A 24,550-nucleotide genomic window follows, 5' to 3' on the forward strand; every position below is an offset into this window, starting at 1 on the left:
AAAAACTATTCAAAAATAGTATTTGGCTTATAGAATGTAAAAGTTTAGAGTCCAGTATTTTCCATTTTTATGTTTTGGTTATATTTAGTTCTAAACAACTTGCTTAGATTTATTTTATGTTATGAGTTCTTATAAGAGTATATGAGAGACCTTACAAAAATATCTTATATATTATGATTAGTCTGTAAGTTATTTTTAGTTTATTTTCATAAGCTTTCCAAGGTAACTTACGGGAAATATTTTATATTTTTCATTTCTTCACTCAAATTAATATAACTATTATCTTCTACACAAAAATTATAATTATTCCTTGTTTGTATTTATTTTTGTAGTTTTTGTATGTTTCCTTGTGTACTAAAAAATATAAAATGTTATTAGTAATCTCCTCTATAGGTTGCTAGTAAGTGTATATATGTTTTCTTCTATATCAATTTTTTAGTTTTTAAATTTTAAATTCATTTTTAATCATGATTTAATTATTTTTGTAATTATTTTTAATTAAAATGACAATATTTTATAAGTACTTATGTAGCAATACATCCACAAACTTTAAAATTTTGTAATTGCTTAACATCGTGTATATCCAAATGCAAATAACTTATTAAATTTTAATTACTTATAACATAAGTTTTTATATAATAAAAATCTATTTAATAAAGACTTTATAAGTTGTTTTTCTGAATGGCTCCTTAATGCATTTCATTCATTAAGTGATTTAGTATTGTTAGTTGTACTTTGTTATTCTATTTTATTTTTAATATAAATCTTTGAGTTTAATGATTATGTATTTTTTATAACGTTATTCAATTATAAATAATTATTGATATAATTTAAAATAATTATCATAAAAATTAATAAATTTATTATACATGATAAATTATAATTAAATAATAATATAAAATTAATTTTCATTGTAAATATATAGCTATTTTCTCAAATTTTTTTAACAAATTACTAAATAAAACTCTAATTTTAGTCAAAGAACAACATTTAAAGACTATACCTACATATTGTTCAACGTATAGTTATGTAACTTTAAATATTATGTTAAATTAAAAATCTATGTAAATCATGAGTGCATGTATGGAAATATGTTTTGTTGGGATATAATTATCTATTTTATTGTAATTAAATAAATATTTTATATTAAATCCACAAAACTCACAACTCACTCACACAGCGGGAGAATTTAGAGAGAGCTAGAGAAATAAATCACACAAACTCACGCACACAGGTATCGGAGGAAGAGATAACTAAGCTTTTTTATTCACTCGTTTCACTAATTCATTCACGTACACACTAATTCACCTTGAAAGCTGTTACAATTATATCCTTTTATAGCAAAATAAAACATCAAAATATAACTAACTTAGTGCCTAAGAAGTAAAAAACAGTCAATGATAGTGCAGTAAAGAGATGTGCCGCAATCTTTGAAATCAACTTTTCAAACCTTCTCCAATCTTCTACTTAGTCGGTTATGAACTTGTTTTTGCAGTGTAAATTGCTTAAGGTTGAAGTAAAAGTTAATAGCTTGATTTAATTAATTTATCCGACATAATTACATTTTATCAGATACTAAATAATTTTAAAAATTATAGTTAAGCACATGAATCTCACAATTAAAGTTGAAGGTAAATTATAGTGTGGAAACTGAAAATACAATTATAAGATGGAAAAATTAAATAGAACATTGTGAAACCCGCCATTTTTCATAACTAGAATGTGGATTCCTCGCAACCAAATCTTCAAACACTCACAGAAATTTTTCCATGACAAGTTTCCCTTTTGCAAGAATTGGTTTAAGACATGGAATGGAACGAATGTAGTAAAAAAAAAATAGTGTCAACCACCTTGTCTTCATGTTTTCACATCACAGTTGAGTCAGTTCACAAAATCAAAATTTGTTCACAAAAATGTGCAATTTGGAAAGATAGATAACTGAACAAATTCTCAAAAAATGTTTCTCCAAACCAAACGTGTCCCCACCAGGCTCTCTTTATTTTTCAGAACCCAATTGCTCAACAAACCAATGCTGACAAGAACACAACAATTCCATTCAAAAGCATCACCACAACTCCAAAACAATAGAGGGTTTTGCTTCCAAGACTGTGTCTCCCTCTTGCAGCACCTGAGGGACCACAAAGACCTCAACTTTGGCACAGCTCTTCACTCTCTTTTCGTTAAAACTGCCCTTGACAAGGATGTCTTTGTACAAAACAATATGATTAGATTTTATGGGGACATTGGACAAGTTCAGAATGCACATAAACTGTTTGATGAAATTCCTCAACCGAGTTTGGTCTCTTGGACCAGCTTGATCTCTTGTTATGTCCACGTCGGGAAACATGAAATGGGTCTGAGTTTGTTTCGTGGCTTGTGTCGGTCCGGGATGTGCCCCAACGAGTTTGGTTTCTCTGTGGTACTCAAGTCTTGCAGGGTCATGTGTGATCCTGTGATGGGAAAGGTCATTCATGGGTTGATACTCAAAAGTGGTTTTGATTCACATAGCTTTTGCAGTGCTTCGATTCTTCACATGTATGCTGATTGTGGGGATATTGAGAATTCGAGGAAGGTTTTTGATGGGGTTTGTTTTGGTGAAAGGTGTGAGGCATTGTGGAATACTTTGCTGAATGCTTACGTGGAGGAGTCTGATGTGAAGGGTTCTCTCAAGTTGTTTCGTGAGATGGGGCACTCGGTTGTGTCGCGGAATCACTTTACTTATACAATCATTGTTAAACTCTGTGCTGATGTGTTGGATGTTGAACTTGGAAGGTCTGTTCATGGCCAGACTGTGAAGATTGGGATTGAAAATGATGTTGTTGTGGGTGGGGCTCTTATTGACTGCTATGTTAAACTGCAATTTTTAGATGATGCTCGAAAAGTTTTTCAAATTCTTGATGAGAAGGATAATGTGGCAATATGTGCTTTACTTGCCGGGTTTAATCATATTGGAAAATCTAAGGAAGGACTTGCATTATATGTTGATTTTCTTGGTGAAGGTAATAAACCGGATCCATTTACTTTCGCTACTGTTGTCAGTTTGTGCTCAAATATGGAGACAGAGCTTTCTGGTATTCAAATTCACTGTGGTGTGATCAAACTTGGCTTTAAGATGGATTCATATCTTGGCAGTGCCTTTATCAACATGTATGGAAATTTGGGGATGATATCTGATGCTTATAAATGTTTTCTTGACATTTGCAATAAGAATGAAATATGCGTAAATGTCATGATCAACAGTTTAATTTTCAATTCAGATGATTTGAAAGCTTTAGAGCTGTTTTGTGGGATGAGGGAAGTTGGTATTGCACAAAGAAGTTCTTCAATCAGTTATGCTCTGCGGGCTTGTGGGAACCTTTTTATGCTTAAAGAAGGAAGATCATTTCATTCTTACATGATTAAAAATCCTTTGGAAGATGACTGTAGATTGGGCGTAGAAAATGCTCTTCTTGAAATGTATGTTAGATGTAGAGCTATTGATGATGCAAAATTAATTTTAGAAAGGATGCCGATACAAAATGAGTTTTCCTGGACTACTATCATATCTGGATATGGTGAATCAGGGCACTTCGTAGAAGCACTGGGGATCTTCCGTGATATGCTTCGATATTCAAAACCCAGTCAGTTCACATTAATTAGTGTTATCCAGGCTTGTGCAGAAATAAAGGCACTTGATGTAGGAAAACAAGCCCAATCTTACATCATCAAAGTAGGATTTGAACATCATCCTTTTGTTGGAAGTGCCCTGATTAACATGTATGCAGTATTTAAACACGAAACTTTGAATGCTTTACAGGTCTTCTTGTCCATGAAAGAGAAAGATCTTGTCTCTTGGAGTGTCATGTTAACAGCATGGGTCCAAACTGGTTATCATGAAGAAGCACTTAAGCATTTTGCAGAGTTCCAAACGGCTCACATTTTTCAGGTTGATGAGTCTATTTTATCCAGCTGTATTTCAGCTGCTTCTGGCTTAGCAGCATTGGACATAGGCAAATGTTTCCATTCCTGGGTTATCAAAGTTGGCCTTGAGGTTGATCTTCACGTGGCTTCTTCCATCACAGACATGTATTGTAAATGTGGAAACATTAAAGATGCCTGCAAGTTTTTCAATACTATCAGTGACCATAATTTAGTAACGTGGACGGCTATGATATATGGATATGCTTATCATGGGCTTGGTAGAGAAGCTATTGACCTGTTCAACAAAGCTAAAGAAGCTGGATTGGAACCTGATGGTGTCACCTTCACTGGGGTTTTAGCTGCATGTAGCCATGCTGGACTGGTGGAGGAAGGTTGCGAATATTTTCGGTACATGAGAAGTAAATACAACAGTGAAGTAACTATAAACCATTACGCCTGCATGGTCGATCTTCTAGGTCGAGCAGCAAAATTGGAGGAAGCAGAGGCTTTGATAAAGGAAGCTCCATTTCAGTCAAAATCTCTTCTGTGGAAGACCTTCCTAGGTGCTTGCTCTAAACATGAGAATGCTGAAATGCAAGACAGAATATCAAACATCCTTGCTGATATAGAACTGAATGAACCCTCAACCTATGTTCTACTATCTAACATTTATGCATCACAATCAATGTGGATTAATTGCATAGAGTTGAGAAACAAAATGGTAGAAGGGAGTGTTGCTAAGCAACCTGGTAGTAGTTGGATTCAGTTGGCAGGAGGTTAAAATTACTGAGCCTTTATAGTGATTTTTACTATTAACTTGTTTTTATAACAAAACATCCAAATATAAATCAAATTACTTCAAAATCAATTTAATTCAAAATTTGTAAACGGTAAGTGATTATTCATATATTATTAGTACACTGGGTTTACGCAAAAAAATCTATTAGCCATCTAATAACCCACTTTGTAAAAAGTTACTCCTTCCATTTCAAAATAATTATTGTTCTAGCTTATTTTATACGGACAAAGAAAAATAATAAATAGATAAAAAAAAGTAGTAGTTTTACAAAATTGAGGTTATATCATCATTAAATCATTTATAGATTTTGCTTTCTACCATTAATATTACAAGACGTATAAGTAAAAAAAAGTAATTATTGTTATATTGAAAAATTAAAATGACAATTCTTTAAGAATAATTTTTTTTTATAATTATAATCAGACTGAACAACTATGCAATAACTCCTGGAAAAAGTAAAATGCCTATTTGATTATCTTTCAAGTCTTTTTTGGTTTCTCTAGGTGAATAAACAAGGGTGCTGTATATTTAGGCAGATTTGAGTTAGTTTTAATGTCTCTGTCTCTTTCAAAAGGAAAAGGACAATTCTTTATTGGAAAACCAAACCAGAGAAGAAACGTAAGCTTTATTCAACGGGAATCTAATCGTTCTTGGTAACAAAACAAGTCATAGCAAATAAAAGAGAATAAAGGGGAAATATATTAAAACAACTGGCTTTTGTCTTAGATTGATTTCATTGTTCTCTCAAATTTGAATTGATGATGATTCGCTCTCAGCTCAATTGGTGATAGTTATGGATTTGCTTACAGTTTGTTTTTTGCGATATTGTTCAATAAAAGGCGAGTATGACAGAATTTCCACATCACTTCAAAAGAAAGTCAAAATATTGTCATAAGTTTTCCCCTTCTCAGACTCTTTCTTTACAATTTGCTTAATCCAATCCAATGATTGTTCAATAAACTTTCCTGATTATTCACACGAAAGATCTTTAACTTCTTTATCATAATTTCAACTCCAAAATCAATACCAATACCATATCCTAGTTCCCAAATTTCAATTGAGTAATGATTTTAAGATTATTTTTTTAAAAGAATATATCTCATTAACATTTCTCATTTTTTTTATCTCACTCTTTTGAAAAATTATCTAAATTCCGTTCCCTTTGATTTTTCATACGTAAAGAATGCGTGGGGACAAAAAAATAAAGCAGTGAGAAATTGAGAATCTTTTCATGAAAATGAAAACAAAAGCTTATCTGTTTTTTTAAAATAAAAAAGTAATTCAGTTATGCATACATATCAAATTAATTTATTTTCTTTCATTCATAGCTTATTTGAACAAATTTTAAAATATGAAATCATTTTTTACTTTTTTATTTGAATCTCAATAATTGAAACTTTTAAAAGAGAATGCAATCTTTTTTATTGTCAAAAGAATTTTTAAAAAAATTATTGCCATGGAGATTGAATGTATTATTTTAGAGTGAGATATTAAAATTACTTCATTATAAAACTCCAATTATCATTTTTGTAGTTAAAAAATTAGAAGAATGAAATATAATGATGAGTTAGATTAAAGTATAACTCGAATATAAGATTTGCCTATTACCTCAACTTCTAGACATAACCCTATAATTTATTAGAATAGTTTATCCCTTCTAGGTTCTCTGCCAAATCTCACATGGTTGGACAATAATCATGATTAGAAAGTAATATTATTTGTCATCATCCCCACACAAGTATCTAATTTTCACCTCCTACCCCCACTAGAGAAAAAAATGATATAATAAAATATACATACCTAAAACTATCTGCATAATCAAGTTCCTTCGCCTATTTTTCCTTATTCATGGAATGCTTAAATCAAATTTATCGACAGGAAAAAAGGATGGTCCATTATTTAGTGGAGAATAAATAAAATGTATTCCAATATATTTGCGCATTGAACAACAAAGCAAAGCTTTTGACTAGATTTTAAAGCAACCTCGATTCAATTTGGCAAAACTTAAAAACTGTACAATTCAAAGTCAAACAAACCAAATGCAAGCTTTGAAATGTATATTTTTGGATAAGATCGCTTTGATATTTTATAACTTTTTTTCTTCTCAATGAGAAGTATCACACTACTTTCGTTTGAACAAGAAATTAATATTCATTGATATTTTGACCACTCATAACTCATTATTAAATTCTATATATCGACCATTTCTCAAATATATATATATAGACATGGGAGAAGAAGTGAAAATTGGTTGGACTAGTAGTTGAACTGAACAAACGAACACCTTTAAAAAAAAAGTCATTTTCTTCATATTCTTCTTTTTTTCTTATGAGTTACCACATGGTAACGTGGATCATAACCGCAAGAGAGAAGAATTTATTGGGAGAGAAAAATTTGACTTATGTAATCTCTATACTTCAAATATTAGTCTTATGACTTTGAGAATATATTGATTCCAGAAAGAAAAAAAAAAACCCTATTGTATTTCAGCACGTCACCATGTACCTGGAGTCCACATCACCATGCCACGTCATCAATCACACACCAGTGACCAACCGAAACACAAAATCTGCACTACCCCACTACTACTCCATTCAGAAGTATTTGAACATGCTGCACTAAAAAGAAAGAAGAAAAAAAATGAATTGAGAGAAAAACGAGGACTGAGTCAGTTGCTTGTGTAGCAAGTGTGGTGTGAAATTGTGAATATTGACTTCGATTAGAGAGCAACAAGACTTGAGTAATATTAATATTGTATGGTTTCTTAGACAAGATTTGAAGAGTTTTCCATCTGGGCCAAGAAAGTGAAAGAAAATCATAAGAAACTCTTTGTGAGGAGATTGAAAATTGTGAATGCATCTCAAATAGATCAATAGCATAGTCATTGGCCATGTTGAACAACTCTGATACCACCACACCACCTCCACAGATCATCCAAATCCCACCACAAGTTCCACAGCAAAGGCTTTCATTCTCGGTCCCCATCAAGGTTTTCTCTCTCTCTCTCTCTCTCTCTCTCTCTCTCTTCTTTGTTCCTTTGGTTTTTTTTATCGGCAAATGTTAATTGTTAGTTTGTTAGTTTTTGTTAGTTAGAGGGATCAAACCTGTGACCTTTTCCTCATTCTCTCATTTCTCAACCACTCAACCAACCTTATAACTCCTTTGTTCCTCTGTTCATTATGTTATATTTAACTCTTAACTTCCTTTTGCTTCATTCTTCTTCTTTCAATGTTCCTTCCCCTACAAGCTTATCTGCTGCAGACACATCCATTTTCTTATACTACTGTTGAGTCTGCCTTGTTGCTTGTTTGATCAATTGTGATATAGAAACCTTTCTCTCTTACAGCTTATAGGCACTGGATTTGTTACATAGCTTTTGGTTGAAAAAAACATAAGGGCCAACTTGGTTAATTTCTTGTGCAGGCACAAGTTTCAAGCTTTCCTAACACAACAACAGTGGCGGCTCAAACAGCAAGAAGGGTCTTCAAGATTCTCTTCTACTTGCATTTGTTCCTAGTTGCAGCCTTGGTGACTTTCCTTACCATATATGGTCTTGTCTCTGATTCTCACACCCACCATTTCCACCCCAAGAAATGGTACCCTCCACTTCTTGCATCAACAGCATGTGCTGGAATTGTTGGTTTCACATGGCAATGGATCACTGCAAGCCACTCCACAAGGGTGGTTAGGTTGGTATTTTGGCTTAGTCCCCTTCTAACATGTGCAATGGGAATTATGTTTGTGTGCATTGGCACTGCAGTGAGTCTGGCAGTTGGTGTAATTGCTTTGGTTTGTGCATTAGTTCAATCCCTCTATTTTTGTTGGGTCAATCCTAGATTTGAATATGCCACAAAAATCTTGTCAGTTTCAGTAGCTTTTCCTCCAAACAGAACCCAGGGGCTAACCCTTTATTCAATCCTCATTGGAATCCTTTATTGCTGTTTTCTGTTGGCTGGGATTGGAGGGGCTAGAGCAATTGAAAACAGAACCCAACTAGCAGAATTTTTCATCTTCTTGATCTTGCTGAGCCTAGGGTGGACTATGCAGTTTCTGAAGAATGCAATGTATGTCACTATTTCAAGGGTCAAGTACATGCATTTTGCAGGAGGAGTTGACATGGACACTAGAGTGGCAGTTTGTGACACAATCAAGCACTTAACTGGAAGTGTTTCCATGGGCTCCATCCTCGTTCCCGTCATTGTGCTCTTCCGGGGTTTTGCACGAACCACGAGTCTGGTTGGAGGAGACACAGATGAATTCATGTTTTCCTGTGTTAGCTGCTATATGGGGGTAGCATCTCTTCTTGTGGTCCGTGGGAACCGGTGGGGTTTTGTGCATGTTGGAGTTTATAACAAAGGGTTTGTGCAGGCATCTTGTGATACTTGGGAGATGTTCATTAGAGTTGGATTGGAGCAACTCATAGACTTGGATCTCACAGGGGCATTCTGTTTCCTTAGTGGTGTTGGAACAGGTGCAATATGTAGTCTGGTGAGTGGAATTTGGAGTATTGTAATGCACAAGAGCTATGCCACAGAAGTGTCCATTTATGCTTTCCTCATTGGATATTTCATGGTAATTACTAATAATTGGTTGCATTTGACAATTTAAGTGCTTTATTTCTCATCTATATATCTTTTGGAGGAATGCTAGCAATACTCCTTTTATCATACTACAAACTGTTAGTTCAATTTTATTAGAAACTATAAAATCATGGGCACGACTTGTTAAATAGAAGTGATTCTCAAAATTTTATAATTTCTAATAATTTTTAACAAGTGATGGAAGTGTAAAGAAAATGTATTGTTAGCATTTCTCTCCTTTTTTTTGCCTAACTTATCTACCTATGATAAACGACCCTTACAATAGTGCTAATGTCTTTGCAGTGTCGATTGGCTATTGCATGGGTACAAGCTTGTGTTTCAGCTTACTATGTTGCCTACGCAGAAAATCCACAGAGCACTCAGTTTGATTCCACTATTCCAATACGCTTGGAGCAGCTTAATAGATCTCAAGCTTTGCAAATATTCAGAGCTAATAATTTGAGCTGAGTCTAAATAATGAAGGAACAGTAATTCAAGTTAACTTCATTATCCCCTGGGATTTGGAAGGACAATTTTTGCATTGTATATAATGATTTAGTTTTTGATGTAGTCTTGAATTATGTTAAATCTTTATAATGCCGGTTCTCTATTTTTGTACATGAATATAGACAGCAACATGCAATGAACAGCTCCATTTAGTTAGGACTGATAGTCATAGCTGATAGTGTACAACTGAAACAACAAAACCATATGTTATATATATATATATATATAAACCATGACCACAAGATTAATAGCTTTCATAAAATAGCTCCACACTATTCTATAAATCAAAGGGACATTAGTTCATGAAAAGTTTTCCTTAAAGAAATAAATCAACTGTGTGTAACTACTTTCATGTAAAAGTATTACAGGTTATCATCACTGTGAGCAAAGAAAATACTTTGAGAAATAATTAAGAATAAATATGACAGCTATGTGAGCTTTAGCTCATGCATTAGGAATAGCAGAGAATTTGGTAAATATCTTAGGTTTCAGTCATAACGACTCCTTGATTTACAAAAATAATAATAATAATAATAAAAATGGTTACAATCAATATCAACGAAAATATTACATACTGGAGGTACAAATACAACAAATTTCAAAAAAGTCAGACTTGATCATTTGGGTCCCAGATGACCTCGTCCACCACATTCTGCACACATTATATTTCCTGTTCCGCCGCAACCTACATGAGCACAGTTGTCAAATAAAAGCAAATTCATCAATAAGGATCCCAGTCATCTACAGCTGAAAATACAACTGCACAAGCAAATGAAATTTTCTATATTTATACATTATAAACATGATTCCGCAATCTGCAGCTGTAGGATCAAAGCTGCAAAGGGTGCAGAAAGCCAACTGCAGCAGACCCTGTTTGCACCAATAAAGATGCACAGCATCATGCAGTTAGATGATGATGATTGTGCATATGCATCCTTTTTAATCTAGCAATTAGTGGAATGTTACATCAAGTTTGCACCGCATATCATACAATCTTGTTTTAGTTCAAGTTATACCAATTCTCTACATGTCAAAAAGGTTTAAAATTTTTCAAAATTGTTTCATTCAAAGTCCTCACAAAAGCCCAAGCTCAAGTTGTTCATCTAAGTAAACCATAAAAAAAAGTTCAAGCTAAAATTAGTCATCCAAAAAATCAAGGAAGTTCCACGAGAGAATAGCTTCTACACATAAGTGACAATCACAAAAAAAAGCTATTGGCAACAATAACATTACCAAATAACAAAAAGATGCAGCAAATACAGTTTAAACACAAGTAAGGCGTAGGAGATCTTGCAGCCAGCACATATCAAAAGGTTGTTAGAACAGGAAAAAGAATATACCTAAGCAACGAACTTTAACAATTATGCCCTGGCTTTCCATTATGGAGTCAACATATAGACCAGAACCAGCACAAGTGGCACAAAGCACAGCACCTTTGGCCTGGCAATCAGTGCATCGGGTATTGTTACCAATAGCTTTCTCTTCCAAAGATAACCCAACAGGTTTCTCAATTATTTCTTCTGGAATAGCCTTATCATAACAAAACAGGGATTCAAGATTACTTCTGCGCTTGTTCTCATCTGCCTTTAAACTTGACACAGACTGAAAGATTAGGAAACAGTTAGCTGAGACACCCGTTCAACAAAGACCAAACTTCTGCATAGGAAGTATGAAAAAAGCTCTCTAATCATGTTGAATATCCATCCAACAAACACAGCCCCTTTTAATCCCCCATCAGAAAATTTATCCAGCCCTTATATTACTCCTTCCTGAGCTTTTATATAAACGCATGTGATGTGAGACAATTTTATCTATATACAATACCTTAAGACATTTAGGCTTTTGTTTAGTAGGGGACAAATTAACAAAAACTGTAGGAGATAAGTCCAGCTTGTCAGTAAAGTTACACACAATATATATATTGAGTGTATAACCAAATTGTCAAAAATTGAGGGGGAAAAGTCCTACATGTCTATATACAAGGATGGACAGATCTCACTAAAACAAAAAGAGCAAAATATTTTGCGAAAAGATCCTCCACTTCCCCTATAACAACCTGAAAAAATTATATGATGTCTGCATTTTCCTAGAAACATTGAAAATAATCCCAAAACAATTTGAATACTACAGTTGTCCTCAAGGGAAAACAGAATATTAGGAGCCCATTCATAAAACATTTGAGCAATCAAAATATGTATCCACCAACTAATCAGTAATATGTAACATACTCAATAGTCAATACCAAGTGTTCAATTTCAATTCAACAAAACTCCAAGTTACCATACATATTGCATACGAAAGTTTATCAGCCTTGTGGTATCTAAACTATTGAAAGATACACCTCAATAAGCAAAATTGATATATCATGCCATTTAATTTTCTCACCATCTACGACAAATACAAGGAAGTCAAGATTGACATCCTACCTAAGATTGGAAGAGTGAGTGAAACAAATATGTGAGATTGTAACAAGGATCCTAATATCCTACTTACTATAATACATAAGAAGACGAAAACTCAAGTACAATTCATAATATAATAGACAATATTTTTATAACAGTTAACACTATTGGATATTACCACTAAAATTGGAGACACAAAATAGAGCCTAAAAATCATTTGACCATTGAACAAAACATCGCATGAGCAACAGCAAATAACAAACAAGCAAGCAGCAAAGCACACCAGAAGCAGAACCCCATCAAAGCAGAAACAAAAGCAAGGAAGATGTCAAACCACCGCCCACCCTCTCTTTCTCAACTGTTACCCACAAGTCACAATTGGTAGCAGCCAAGGAGTGCAAACAGGTAATAGGGAAGGGTTGAAGGAATGCAAAAAGAGTTGTAGGCATCAGGGTCTTAAGATGCAGGTGGGATTGAGGTTTATTTTTCAGAATTGGGCGACTAGACCGCCATAATGGGATCTTCTACCCCAACGATCCCCTGATCAATCACAGCAGTCTCAAACTCTCACAGCAAAAATCATGGTCTTGTGGAAGTATGCAATCCTATGATCTAGCATTCAATTCTAACTAATTTGAAAGGAGAAGGGGGGGAGGGAGGGAGAGATCGTGAGTTCTTCGAATCCCTCCCACTAACATTCTAACAAAACAAACAATAACATTGACTGATAAAAAAACAAATTGTAACTAACTTGGACAAACGAACTCTATTTCAACAAAACCTTCTATTTTTCTAATTTTACCAATATTTAGAAATAAATTTTGCACAATATATTTGCAATTGTTGCATCCTCACAGTCCAATGTACTTTAGAGAATCTAAGATATTGTCTGAAAGAAGAAGAAACAACTTTCAGCTCAGTGTGGATAAATTTCTAAACAAACACTTATACAAGAAGAAAATGATAAGAATAAAAAAAAACAAAATAAAAAAGAAGAAGAAAAAGATGAACTAACCACACGCGAAGAGCAGATAGAGACAGAGCCATTAGGGGGAATGGCATGGATTTTGGTGACACTTCCTTTGAAGTTGGAAGAGAAATTGATGACGGCATTCTTCTTGGGACTCGCAACCTTCGCCGCTGAAGCATTCGGGCAAAGAACAAATTTTGACGTCGCTATTTGCACAGTAGCTGAACCCATCATCGGTGCCCAATGTTGAACATGCACACCACACCTCAATTTGTTCACGCAATGCAACAGCACCACTTCCTCGTACAAATCGCTCGTTTCAATTCACCTACTGGGTTCTCGTTCTCGTACTTCACGACGCGGGTCCATGGGTCCCGGATCACCCGAATTCTATGTCCGAATTCCAATTCGGGTTCTGTTTTTGGACTTAACGAGACCCATTAGTACTATTGGGCTTGGGAGCCCAATCACCAAGAAAAGTATGAAATGATATTTTTCTTTTGGAGCTAACTATATTTTTAATCTTAAATTTTATTTTTAGTATCTAAATAAAATTTTTTAACATTTATAATCTTTATATTCTTTTTTTGTCTTTATTATTATCAAGTAATGATGTTAACTAATGATCTCACTTTGATAGTCATTGACTTATCATATTATCAAGAAGTTTTAACAAAATATTTATGTGTTTTTAAATTTTGATTCAATTTAGTAAATAATTATTTTTTTTATATTTTTTAATTTATTTGGTGTATAATGGTCCTCACCAATTATTCCAATGTTAATTTTTTATCAAAAAATATTAATCATTAATTTATTAATTTTTATCAATTAAAAATTAAATATGTGATCTTTTATTCTTTTTTAATCACTCTAACTAATCATATATTTTATAGATATGAATGTCCCCCTCTTTGGGACAACATGCCCTTGCGGAAGACACTCTTCATAGTTCATACTCAATCTGTGTAACTAACACATTACACAAGCACTCGTTGAAATTCAGTGAAAATCCTCCTACCATATTGCACTCGCCCACATCAGCTTCGACCAAGTTTTAGTAACTTGTCGAACTCACACGTTGCGTTGCAATAGGATTACGAATGATACCATCAAACAAAATAGATCAATGTGAGATTATTTTAATTCTTTAGTTTTAGTCTTATAAATATATTAAATATTTAAAGAAAAAATTTAATCATCCATTATAATTATATTCGTTCAAACAGATCATTTAAATTGTCTTCAAATGACTTTTTCTTTCAACAAACGGCAAAAGAGAATTTGATTTCAAAGACAGAAGGCTCAAGTAAAGTGGAAATAGGAAGAAGCTGCACGAGAATACGATATTTCAATTCCAAGTTGTTCATACAACGAAGAAAGAGTCATTTTTTACATTTATTTACTACAAGATATTCTTGCTACGCTTTTCTAACGCGTTCTCTTGCCTTTTTGGTTGGGCTCTCTTAATTCATTCTCGTAACCACCACTTACCCTTCATCCAATATGACTGCATCGCTCCCAACATTTTTCAACAAATAGATACAATTAAATAATCCCTTACCACTAATATTTTAATAATGCAAAGTTATGTTTAATTGTATTTTTAGGGCCTAATGTTACTTCTTTTGTGATTTTGTGTTGTTCCCTTTGCTACATTAAATTTTTAACTTTTAATATTATGATCATTTATGTTTTTAAGATGTATTATTTTGATCTTTTCTTTAATTTTTCATTCATAACATTAGTGTTTTATTAATATTTAAATTTTAAAATAATTAATTTAAAACAATACCTTCTAAAATCGCAACTATTTTTATTTTATTTTAAAATTTATAAACCCCTTAATAAAATTTATCTCCTCCAAATTAATGTATTTCTGTTTCTTTTTCTGTTTTTCTTTCTCGTTTCTCTTGTTATTCTCTATACCAATATACGTTTATTTTAGTCAATTAATATATCAAATTTTCACTTATTTTCATCACTAAAAGTTCTAGCTTCTTTAAATATTAAGCACCTCGCTTTGAGTTGAAGGTTCCCTGGGACTTGTTCAAGAACCCACATACACAAGAGAATCATATTTCTCTTTTGGAAACTTCCAAATAGACCCTTATCTTGTGAGGTAATGGTGCTTGACGTGAATAAGCCGAATTCACTTTTCATGGAAATACAAGTACTAGTGAGTTTCTTTTAATCATTTATGGATTTGGATGATAATTTTTTTAAAAAACAATTATCTAAATTTGATATAAAACTTAAACGGTATATCATAAATTTCGGCCCAGCCATTTCTTTTCGGTTTTCTCGTTATTTTTTTTACAAGCAGCCAATAAAATTCTATTAAAAGCTTGCTAAAGTTTTCTCATATTATTATATAATATAATAGTATAAATTATTTCAATACTTCAAAAAAAAAGTACGTTAAATTATAATATATTTGTGTGTGAGTTTTACATCTGAACATGTACGTGTGATACTTAATTTTATTTGATGATATACTTTGACTTTTAGTATGTTGTATTTCAGTATATAAATATCACGATTAACAATCATCCCTACATTTGCAACCGGTCTACCTTATAGCGTCTTTAGTTTCATATTTTGGATGTAATTTTTTCATATTTTAGATTTCAGATATGATTTTTAGAAACTAATAGTTATTGCTTGATTCATACATTTTAAAACCAATTTCCAATCACGTACGTTACCAATAAGTTAATACTCACTCAGTAGTAATACCATGGAAGTGAGAATAAAGCAATAAATGTCACATAGTAGATCACGCATTTTCTTTTTTAATTGGTGAACCTAGAACATACTACATCTCGTGTAGCTCTTTGCATCTTGTGATGTATGATGATGCAAAAATACTAATTATAATAGATGATAATGGAAAAATGATAAATAAAAAAAGAACCAAACATATGTTACAAAGGTTGGCCATGGCGCATGGAAGGAGCTGTCACGGTCTCGTTGGTAAAAGACAAATCTGATAAGAAATATGGAAAGCGATCATGTACCCAAATGATTTATAGCATGTTTTTCAGTCTAATATAGATATAAGAAAATTTAGATCGGGTTTATTTTAATATTTTTTTAATCTATTTTTATAATTTTATTTTACTTTTGTTAATATTAGAATACATTTAATATTATGTGTAATTTTTCTGATGATATTATTTTACTATTTTAAATAAAAATTACCTTAAAGAAAGAAGCTAAAAAAAGAACCAAAAAAACTATTGAATAACCAAGATAAATGAATTGAATAAGAACGTGGAATGTATATGACAAAAGAATAAACTGAGTAAAACAAAAAATATAATGAAAAAGTAAAAGAATTCATAGTTTTCAGACATTTCCATCATCTAGAAATTTTTGTCTAAAGTGGAATCCAATTGAAAGACATTATAAAGTGAGATACACAAGAAAGTTCTATCGCTACGTGTACATATTTAAAAATTATTAATTTTTAAAAATGTCTTATTTAAAGTTGTCTATAAAGTTCAAAATTAAAAAGATCACGATTTGAATGTAAGGCATAAATCACTTGATTTTTGTAATTGACGGTAACTATTAATATTTTTAACCTTTGATCTTAAACCATTTTCATGAACAAAATTATTATATATTAGTAAATTAAGTAAATAATTAATGTGAGTTTAATTTGAATAATTTAAACAATGTTGTGTGTTGGAAAAATGTGAAACACGTTTTTATCAGAACGTGTCAAGTGAGCTAACAAATACAATACACAATTTTGTTTTATATAATATGATATGATTGATGATTATTTTAAAATTTATTTTAATTGTTAACAAATTTTCTATCTAATATATATATATATATATATATATATATATATTTATTTATAAATTATAAAAGAAAAATTTATTTTATGGGATAATGTCACATGATATTTCCATATTTATTTCCTTTAAATAATTCAATTAATACAAATTTTATGTTTATTCTATTTTATTATATTTCCAGTAGTAGAATCTTTTTTTTAAGAATTTCTTATAAAACCTTAAATCAATTATAATATACAAGAATAATATAAATTAGAATATTTAGATTTTATACTTATTTTTTTTTTTATATAAGAACGGTATAAATTGACATGATATATTTTAAATTGATCAAAGTAGAAACGAGAAAAATATATGATTACAAATATATTTTAAAATATAGAAATTTATTCTATTAGAAAACGTACACTACGTATGAAATTTAAACGATTCTATTTAGTGATAATAACTAAAAAAAATATTTACACAGTTGAAATTTTCATAGTAAAATTTAAATTAATCCAGCTATGTATATTTCACTATTATGAAACATACATGTGCATAATTTTAATTGATTACGTCATAAAATAATCTAAATCAACAATAATTTATTCTAAATATTTTATGAATATTATATATATTATATATTTATTTATAATTTAAAAAGTTTTAAATTCATCAAAATGTATTTAAATATTTTAAACAAATATAAAAGGACAATTAATTGAAATCATAATTAATTAATTGATTTATTAAATATATTTAATTTAAAAAAAAAATTACAAAAGAAATTTACCATTTTTTGGTTGATTAAATCAAACAATTTTTTTATCATTCTACTTGTGATTCTTCCTTTTTATTTTTCAGTTTTAATTCCTTTTTTTTATTTCCATGAGTATATATTGGTTTAATCAAATCGTTAAATTTCATATAATTTTTATTTTGTATAATATCTTAATTAATTAATTATTCTGGAATAGTTTTTATAATTACGATAACTAATTGTTAAGTGATCAAAATAATAAATAAAATATTTTTTTATTAATTGTGATATATTTAAAAATGTTGAAACTATGTGATTAAACATACATGCGAACCATAATAAATGTATTAAAATAACAAGACACGGAATTCTATTACAATTAAATAACTTCACTCCTTCTTTAAATAAATAAATAAATGAAATTTTTGAGAGTTTAAAACTGTCAAAAATTATAGAAAAATAAAAAAATAAAAACCACAATTTGTGGCGAAACTGCCACCAATGGTAGGATTCTTTTTTCTTTTTTTTTTTAAATAGATAAAATTACATTTTTGATTCCCCAGTTTATTTTCAGTTTTAGATTTGGTCCCTAGTAATTTAATTCACAAATTTGGTCTCCTTATTTTATAAAATCGTGCAATATTGATCCCAAGTCACAAGTGGATGTTGACCATTAACGAGTACATTCAATTAGAACATGACACGTTACCGTCATCATCCAATAAAAACGTGACACGTGGCAGTCAACATCACTCATTAATAGTCAACTTCCAATTGTGTTATTGGGAACCAACATTGCACGATTTTACAGAATAAGAGATCAAATTTGTAAATTAAATTACTGGACGAAATCCGAAACTGAAAATAAACTAGGAGACCAAATTTACAATTTTACCTTCAAAATACTACTTTTTCCAAAACCCATAACAACCACCCCCTAGTGTCCTCACCCATAACAACTACCAGCATACCACCTCCATCATCAAACAACAAACACCACCATCAAACCAAATAGTCCTTGTATGCCTCCAAACACCAAACACCACCATTAAATCCAATGGCATTGAGGTCGGTGGCGCAGAGGGTGGCTTGTGCGCGTTATGATGGTGCTTGCTGATGTAGGTAGTGGTGGTACGTGTTGGAAGAGGTGGTGCAGGTGGCGGCACGATGTGGAGGAGATGGGTATGGTGGTTGCCTGGTTGTTCGTGCGATGGTCGGAGTTGTAGTGGTGATGGCATGCGTGAATGGTGAGGTGGTGATGTTTAGGTGCGGGTTGTTGACCTCACGGTGATGAAGGTGGCAGCACAGGGAGTTGAGGTCGTCGCAGCGAGGATTTGGAAGATGGCGATGAAGGTGGCGTAGGTGTGGTGGAAGTGGGGTTGATGCCATGGCGAAGGATGAGGCGCTTAGATAAGGAGAGGCGAAGGGAGAAGAGCGCAGTGGAGAAATCCTCGTCGCTTGGGTGAGGAGAGAATGTGGTGATGTGATTCTAGAGAGGGTCTTCAATTTTTAATTGACACACATCACTTACTCAGTTAAGTCAGACTCTAGATAAAAAAAATATATATATTTTAATTTTATAAGAATTAAAAACATACTACAAATTTTATTTGTAGAATAAGATTTCTAACTGTTTTTTTTTAATGTATATTATTGTTTGTCACACTTATTATTTTTTTTTATATAAAAAAAGCATGTTCACTAATGCATAAGGAATCATATCGTACACAATTTTGGTTCGTTTCCCATCAAACCCACGTAGTTTTGGTTGTCATATTTTTTATGTGCCGAACATGATAACTTTCAGATCAATTCGCCCGTCGTTTTCTTATTTACTATAAACAAAAAAGAGAATTGTTTTCTTAATTCTAGTTCGATTTTGATTATTGGAACTGATGAATCTAGCTCATTAATTGGAACTAGCGGGTGTGGGTCTAAGTCTTACCCAATATTTTGTTTAGTTTTTTATGTTTCTATGTCACATATATCTCGAGTCCAATGTTCTAAGCTGATCTTCTACTTCTGCTCGATCGAGGCTGCTTTTCTCCTTCGGAAGTATATGACGCTGTTTTCTGTGATTTTTTTTATATGCAAATAGTAATTTATTAGAATAAAAAATAGATAACTAAATACTGGATTAAGAAATACCATGATTCAGCAAATTAGTCTGTTACATAACCTGCAATTCTTTTAGTTTTCTATCGATTTTATACTTTCTGAGTGATAAAATTCTTTTATCGATTTTACACAGTTTACTCCAAAATTTTCAAATTTTCAAAAATGATAATGGGTTGTGCATTAGTCTCTGTTTCTTTGATTGGTCCAGCCCCTTAGGTAATGCTCATTTGCACGAACATCGAAAATTTGGGGTTTCTTTTCCTTATTACTATAATATTATAATTATAATAATTTACAAATATTTTTTAAGGAATAAAACACTGTTTGAAGCCTAGTTTGGTACGATTTTGATTTAAAATTAATTTGAATCAAAGAAGAAAAGAAAATTGAGTACTGTTTAGTTAATAATATAACTTAAAAATAATAATATAACTTAAAATTATTTATTTTTAGTATAAATATATGTTTTAAAAGATTTTTGTTTTAGTATTATAATATGGTTCAAATTTATTTGTTTTTAATTTAATTTATTTTTTGTTTTAATCTTTTAACAAAAATTTATGAATATAGTTTCAAGCATACGTAAACATGCAGGGACACAGAGACATTTATAAATATATATTTAAAATAAAAAACATTACAAATATATTAAAAATAGAAGAATATAAAAATTTTTAAATTATAAACCTAAGACCGTTCAAGACACCGTTTATTACACTACTACTTAAATTTAAATATTAATAATCGGGACCTTTCAAGAGTTTATCTTAAATCACTGAAATTAAAACACAAGAGATAGGAAAGCAAAAAACTTAAATATCATTTTAATCTCTATAATTAGAGTTTTTACTTTTTATAAAATTATTTCAATCATTTTAGTCCTTAAAATATTTATTTATGAACTTTTTTAGTCTTTACGAAGAAAAATTTCTTTAAATATGTCATGTGAAATAGAGTATCATGTTTTATAGAAATTGAAATGACCAAAATAATTTTATAAGGACTAAAAGAAAAATAAAATATCTAAATTATAAGAACTAAAATGAAGAAACTAATTTTATGGAACTAGAAAAACAAAATACTCAAATTAGAGATACTAAAATGATATTTAATCTAAATTAAAATAAGGAAAACAGAAAACTAAAACCTTCATTTACCATTATCGTTGCAAATCCTCTATTTTCTCCTTCCAGCATGTGTCTTCTTCTACCATCCATCCACAAAAGCCACTACACTAATGAAGTCAACTCATAACCTAATCTGGCTCAAGCCAAACCGCAATCCAAAACCACGATCTCATTCAATAATGTGATCCTCCATTTCCACCAATCAAGAGTCTTCCTCCTCCACCTCTCCTTATTATATGACTTCACTTGTCTCGTACGTACTTCACAATTTTCTTTTCCACCGGATCCAAGTACCTCTTCACAAAGCCAAGGATGTCAAAGTTGTTATCATCATATTTTTATTCTATAGTGACGAGCAATTGGTCAATGTCTTCTAAACCTTCTAGAGGTCAAGGGAGCAAAAATTGTAACCTTTTCTTAGTCTTTCATATTTGGGAATCAATGTAGTATGCATTCCATAACCAATGTAAAAGGTTTCATTGTAGTAGTCTTTTCTATTTTTTATATTAAAACAAATGTTTTGGGAAAAAGGATATCATATTTAGTGGTATTCCAGAGGTCAATTCATCCAACCAAGTGTGTTATGTGTTTGCTATGTTTTCTATAAGTCCAGAAAATTGCCAAATAAAATGCGTCCCAAGCTAGGAATGATCGCGCCATCGATGATGCTTTGTAAGTTGTAATGAACCCAATTCGTTATTAACTTAATTAACTATAGCTAATAAGTCAATTTAAGTTATTTTAATTTATTAAAAACACCTATACATTTTTTACATTTAAAACATATGTCTACATTCATCAAGCATATATATTATCATTTATCACTCTCTACGAAAAGATATCCGTCAACTGCAAAATGCTGTATCCGTCAATTAATCCATAATTCTATCTCGAATGAAATCACCTTCCTTCATGCAGAATAAGTTATCTCAGATCGAAATGAAATTTATAAATATGTCAGAAGTATTTGTAATGAAGTCTTTCATTATAATTGATTTTTAATATAACAATTAACAAAATCTATCTATATATAGTCGAGTGCACCAGATTAAGCTGGTGCGTGGCAACAACAAAAATTTAAAAAAAAACTATCATCCTGCATATACGATCGTTTTTCGTTTTTAAAGTATATATATAGTTGTTGTTTTTTTGTTACAAACAACAAAACGATCTAATATTTGTGCTAAATAAATAAACTGCTTTCTTCTAATACTTTTCTATTAATTACTTATTTATATAAGAGTTTAATATTTATACTTTAATAACGTAAAATAATTTTATATCATCATTTATATCATCATTTTTTTCTCATTATATAATGATCCAGCATTGTCCCAAGAGAGAATCAACGGGTCAGAAATGGACCACGATGATTTGGACATGTAAGAAACACAGTGGACATATCGATAGGATCCACCCTCCCACTTGGTAGGACTAAGAAGCCTCTCCTTGGATAATGATTATTGATTAATTCACTTGGTACAGCCAACCTATATCCCATTTTGTCACTATTGCCCCAAGTTGAACGTGTCCAACTATAATATGGATTTTTTTTCCATCATAAGAAGTTTAAAGAGAGCATTTTCATTTTTAAACAAAGTCATCCCACAAATCTTACAAAAAGTTTTATAATATGTTACTTCTTAAGAATCTACTAGTAAAAATAGGCTAAAAATATATTAGTAGTGTTTGAAAATATGAAAATGTTCAATTTTCATTCTAAATAAATTTCTGATCTATTTTTTATCCTCCTATCTTATAAATGTGACATTTTTTAGTTGGGAGAGTCAGGTTCTATTAATTGCAAGCCTACGTGTAGACTGTGCAGGTAAGCTAACCTATTATCCAAAGAGGCGTGTTGAAATTTTTTTTTTCCTTTTCTTCATACTTGACTTTTTTTTATCTTTCTTCTTAAGTTATTCCTATGGAGATCATCTAAAAGAATACTATTTTTATGATTTTTTAAATTGAATCACAATCTTAAATATTACCACAATTATGTTTATCAACACAATTATGTTATTATGTAATGGGACTTCGAATCGATACAGAGACAGCTTCAAGAGATAACAAAATAACAGAAAAGTCAAATCCCTTTTCTTCCCTCTTCTTTGCCGGAAACTCCTTTCTCCCTCCCGAAGCCTTTCCTTCTTCTTCTTCTCTTCTATCATTCCACTCCCTCGCCGCCCCGCTCACTCCCCCAGACGCTGACACCAATGCTCTCCACGCGCTCATGGAAGTCAAGATCAGAGCGAGGTCGAGAACCATGGCGGTGGCTCCAAGCTCGAGGTCGAGGATGGCAGAGGCGCGCTCCTCACTCTGATCTCCCTCGCCGATTCAACGTCACCATGATTGGAGATTTCTGATTTGGGGGTGGGGATTTTCTGATTCGGGAGTTAGGATTTGGCTTGGCTACTTAGAGATGGTGGACTTTTGTTGGCTGTTTGGTGCCGGTGTGGTGGTGATGGTGGTTCAAGTGTCGTGGTGATGGTTCATATGGTGGCTCGTTTTTTATATATATATTTATTTACAATTTGTGGCGGTTAAAAAATGCCACAAACTATACCATTGCATTTTTTATTTTTTATACAATTTGTGGGGCTTTAAACCCCACAATTCATATTTTAAATTTTAAAATTAAAAATAATGTCACTTAGGATAAGATATAACCGAATTTGGCTTCAAGCCATAATATGAAGATAAAAATAAACCAAAATTTTCACACGAAACAAAAATAAAACATTTTTATATTTTTGAGTACTAGAAATATATTTTAGCCAAAAGAATAGCGTTTGAACTTTGTGTGTGTGTGTGAAACTGCTATTTGTACCTCACTCTGTGTTTGATTGTTTTAGTTGAGCGCTGCACCTAACTATAAACAAAAAATATATATTATTTTACTCTTTTAATAAAATGAAATATTTTTTGTACTGTACGAAAAAATGTGAACCAAAATGTTTATGCTTGATTTTCTTGGATTAAAGTAAGAAAAAATGCTTAAAAATAAATTAATGTGGTCATATTTGATTTAAAGCTTAGTTTGAATCAATTATGTCGCTTTCAAATTTGCATGGTGCTGACCCTGCATTTCACCCCTCCACGATCAATTTTGTTCACTAGCTAGAAAAATAGTTAGTTCTTCAGTCAACTTCGCCATAATTAATTTATTTAATAAAAATAATAATTTTTGTCAAGTGATGCTAAAAGTATCTAATACGTATACGTTTCATTTGGTATGTTTTGAAATCAAGCCGAATTTATGAGGTCAAGAAATATCATAGTGAATCAAGTTTTTTTTTTCGGCATCAGAGTAAATTAAGTTAGACGTACTCACTTTCAGCATAAAAAGTGATTTAATGTAAATTTTAGATCAACTCGTAATAAGTAATACCTTCTAGCTTAAATAGTAATCTAACATGTTATTGTGTTATATATTCAAAAGAAAAAAAAATTCGTCTAAATTGATGTATTCACTTCAAATAAGATTATCTTTTATGAATGTCTTCTATCAAGGATAATGTAAAATTTATATTAAAAAAATAAATTTTAGGTGAAATGAAAGTAACTAATGTCAATCCCAACACACGCCTGAA

At 31.4% G+C, this 24,550-nt stretch overlaps 3 protein-coding genes across 4 annotated transcripts; 2 read left to right on the forward strand and 1 right to left on the reverse strand.

Moving 5' to 3' along the window:
* Window positions 1-2,029: 2,029 nt before the first annotated feature.
* Window positions 2,030-4,681, forward strand: LOC102668678 (pentatricopeptide repeat-containing protein At2g33680). Its single transcript, XM_006598895.2, has one exon. The coding sequence runs from the start codon at window positions 2,030-2,032 to the stop codon at window positions 4,679-4,681; it is 2,652 nt and encodes an 883-aa protein (XP_006598958.2).
* Window positions 4,682-6,885: 2,204 nt separating this feature from the next.
* LOC100818674 (protein PNS1) lies at window positions 6,886-10,082 on the forward strand. Its single transcript, XM_003548407.5, has 3 exons — window positions 6,886-7,688; window positions 8,123-9,271; window positions 9,583-10,082. Exons 1-3 carry the CDS (start codon window positions 7,590-7,592, stop codon window positions 9,745-9,747), a joined length of 1,413 nt encoding a protein of 470 aa, XP_003548455.1. The 5' UTR covers window positions 6,886-7,589; the 3' UTR covers window positions 9,748-10,082.
* A 129-nt stretch (window positions 10,083-10,211) lies between these two features.
* Window positions 10,212-13,545, reverse strand: LOC100306113 (uncharacterized). 2 transcript variants are annotated; one of them, XM_006598636.4, is made up of 4 exons: window positions 13,204-13,545; window positions 11,127-11,388; window positions 10,580-10,656; window positions 10,296-10,471 (listed from the first exon to the last, which is right to left on the reverse strand). In XM_006598636.4, exons 1-3 carry the CDS (start codon window positions 13,390-13,392, stop codon window positions 10,616-10,618), a joined length of 492 nt encoding a protein of 163 aa, XP_006598699.1. In that variant the 5' UTR covers window positions 13,393-13,545; the 3' UTR covers window positions 10,296-10,471; window positions 10,580-10,615. The 2 variants fall into 2 exon arrangements, with proteins under 2 accessions (NP_001237742.1, XP_006598699.1); NM_001250813.2 differs by lacking the exon at window positions 10,580-10,656 and having other exon boundaries at window positions 10,212-10,471; window positions 13,204-13,479.
* Between the last annotated feature and the right edge of the window lie 11,005 nt (window positions 13,546-24,550).

Source organism: Glycine max, chromosome 16 (genome assembly GCF_000004515.6).
Source record: "Glycine max cultivar Williams 82 chromosome 16, Glycine_max_v4.0, whole genome shotgun sequence".
Taxonomy (NCBI): domain Eukaryota; kingdom Viridiplantae; phylum Streptophyta; class Magnoliopsida; order Fabales; family Fabaceae; genus Glycine; species Glycine max.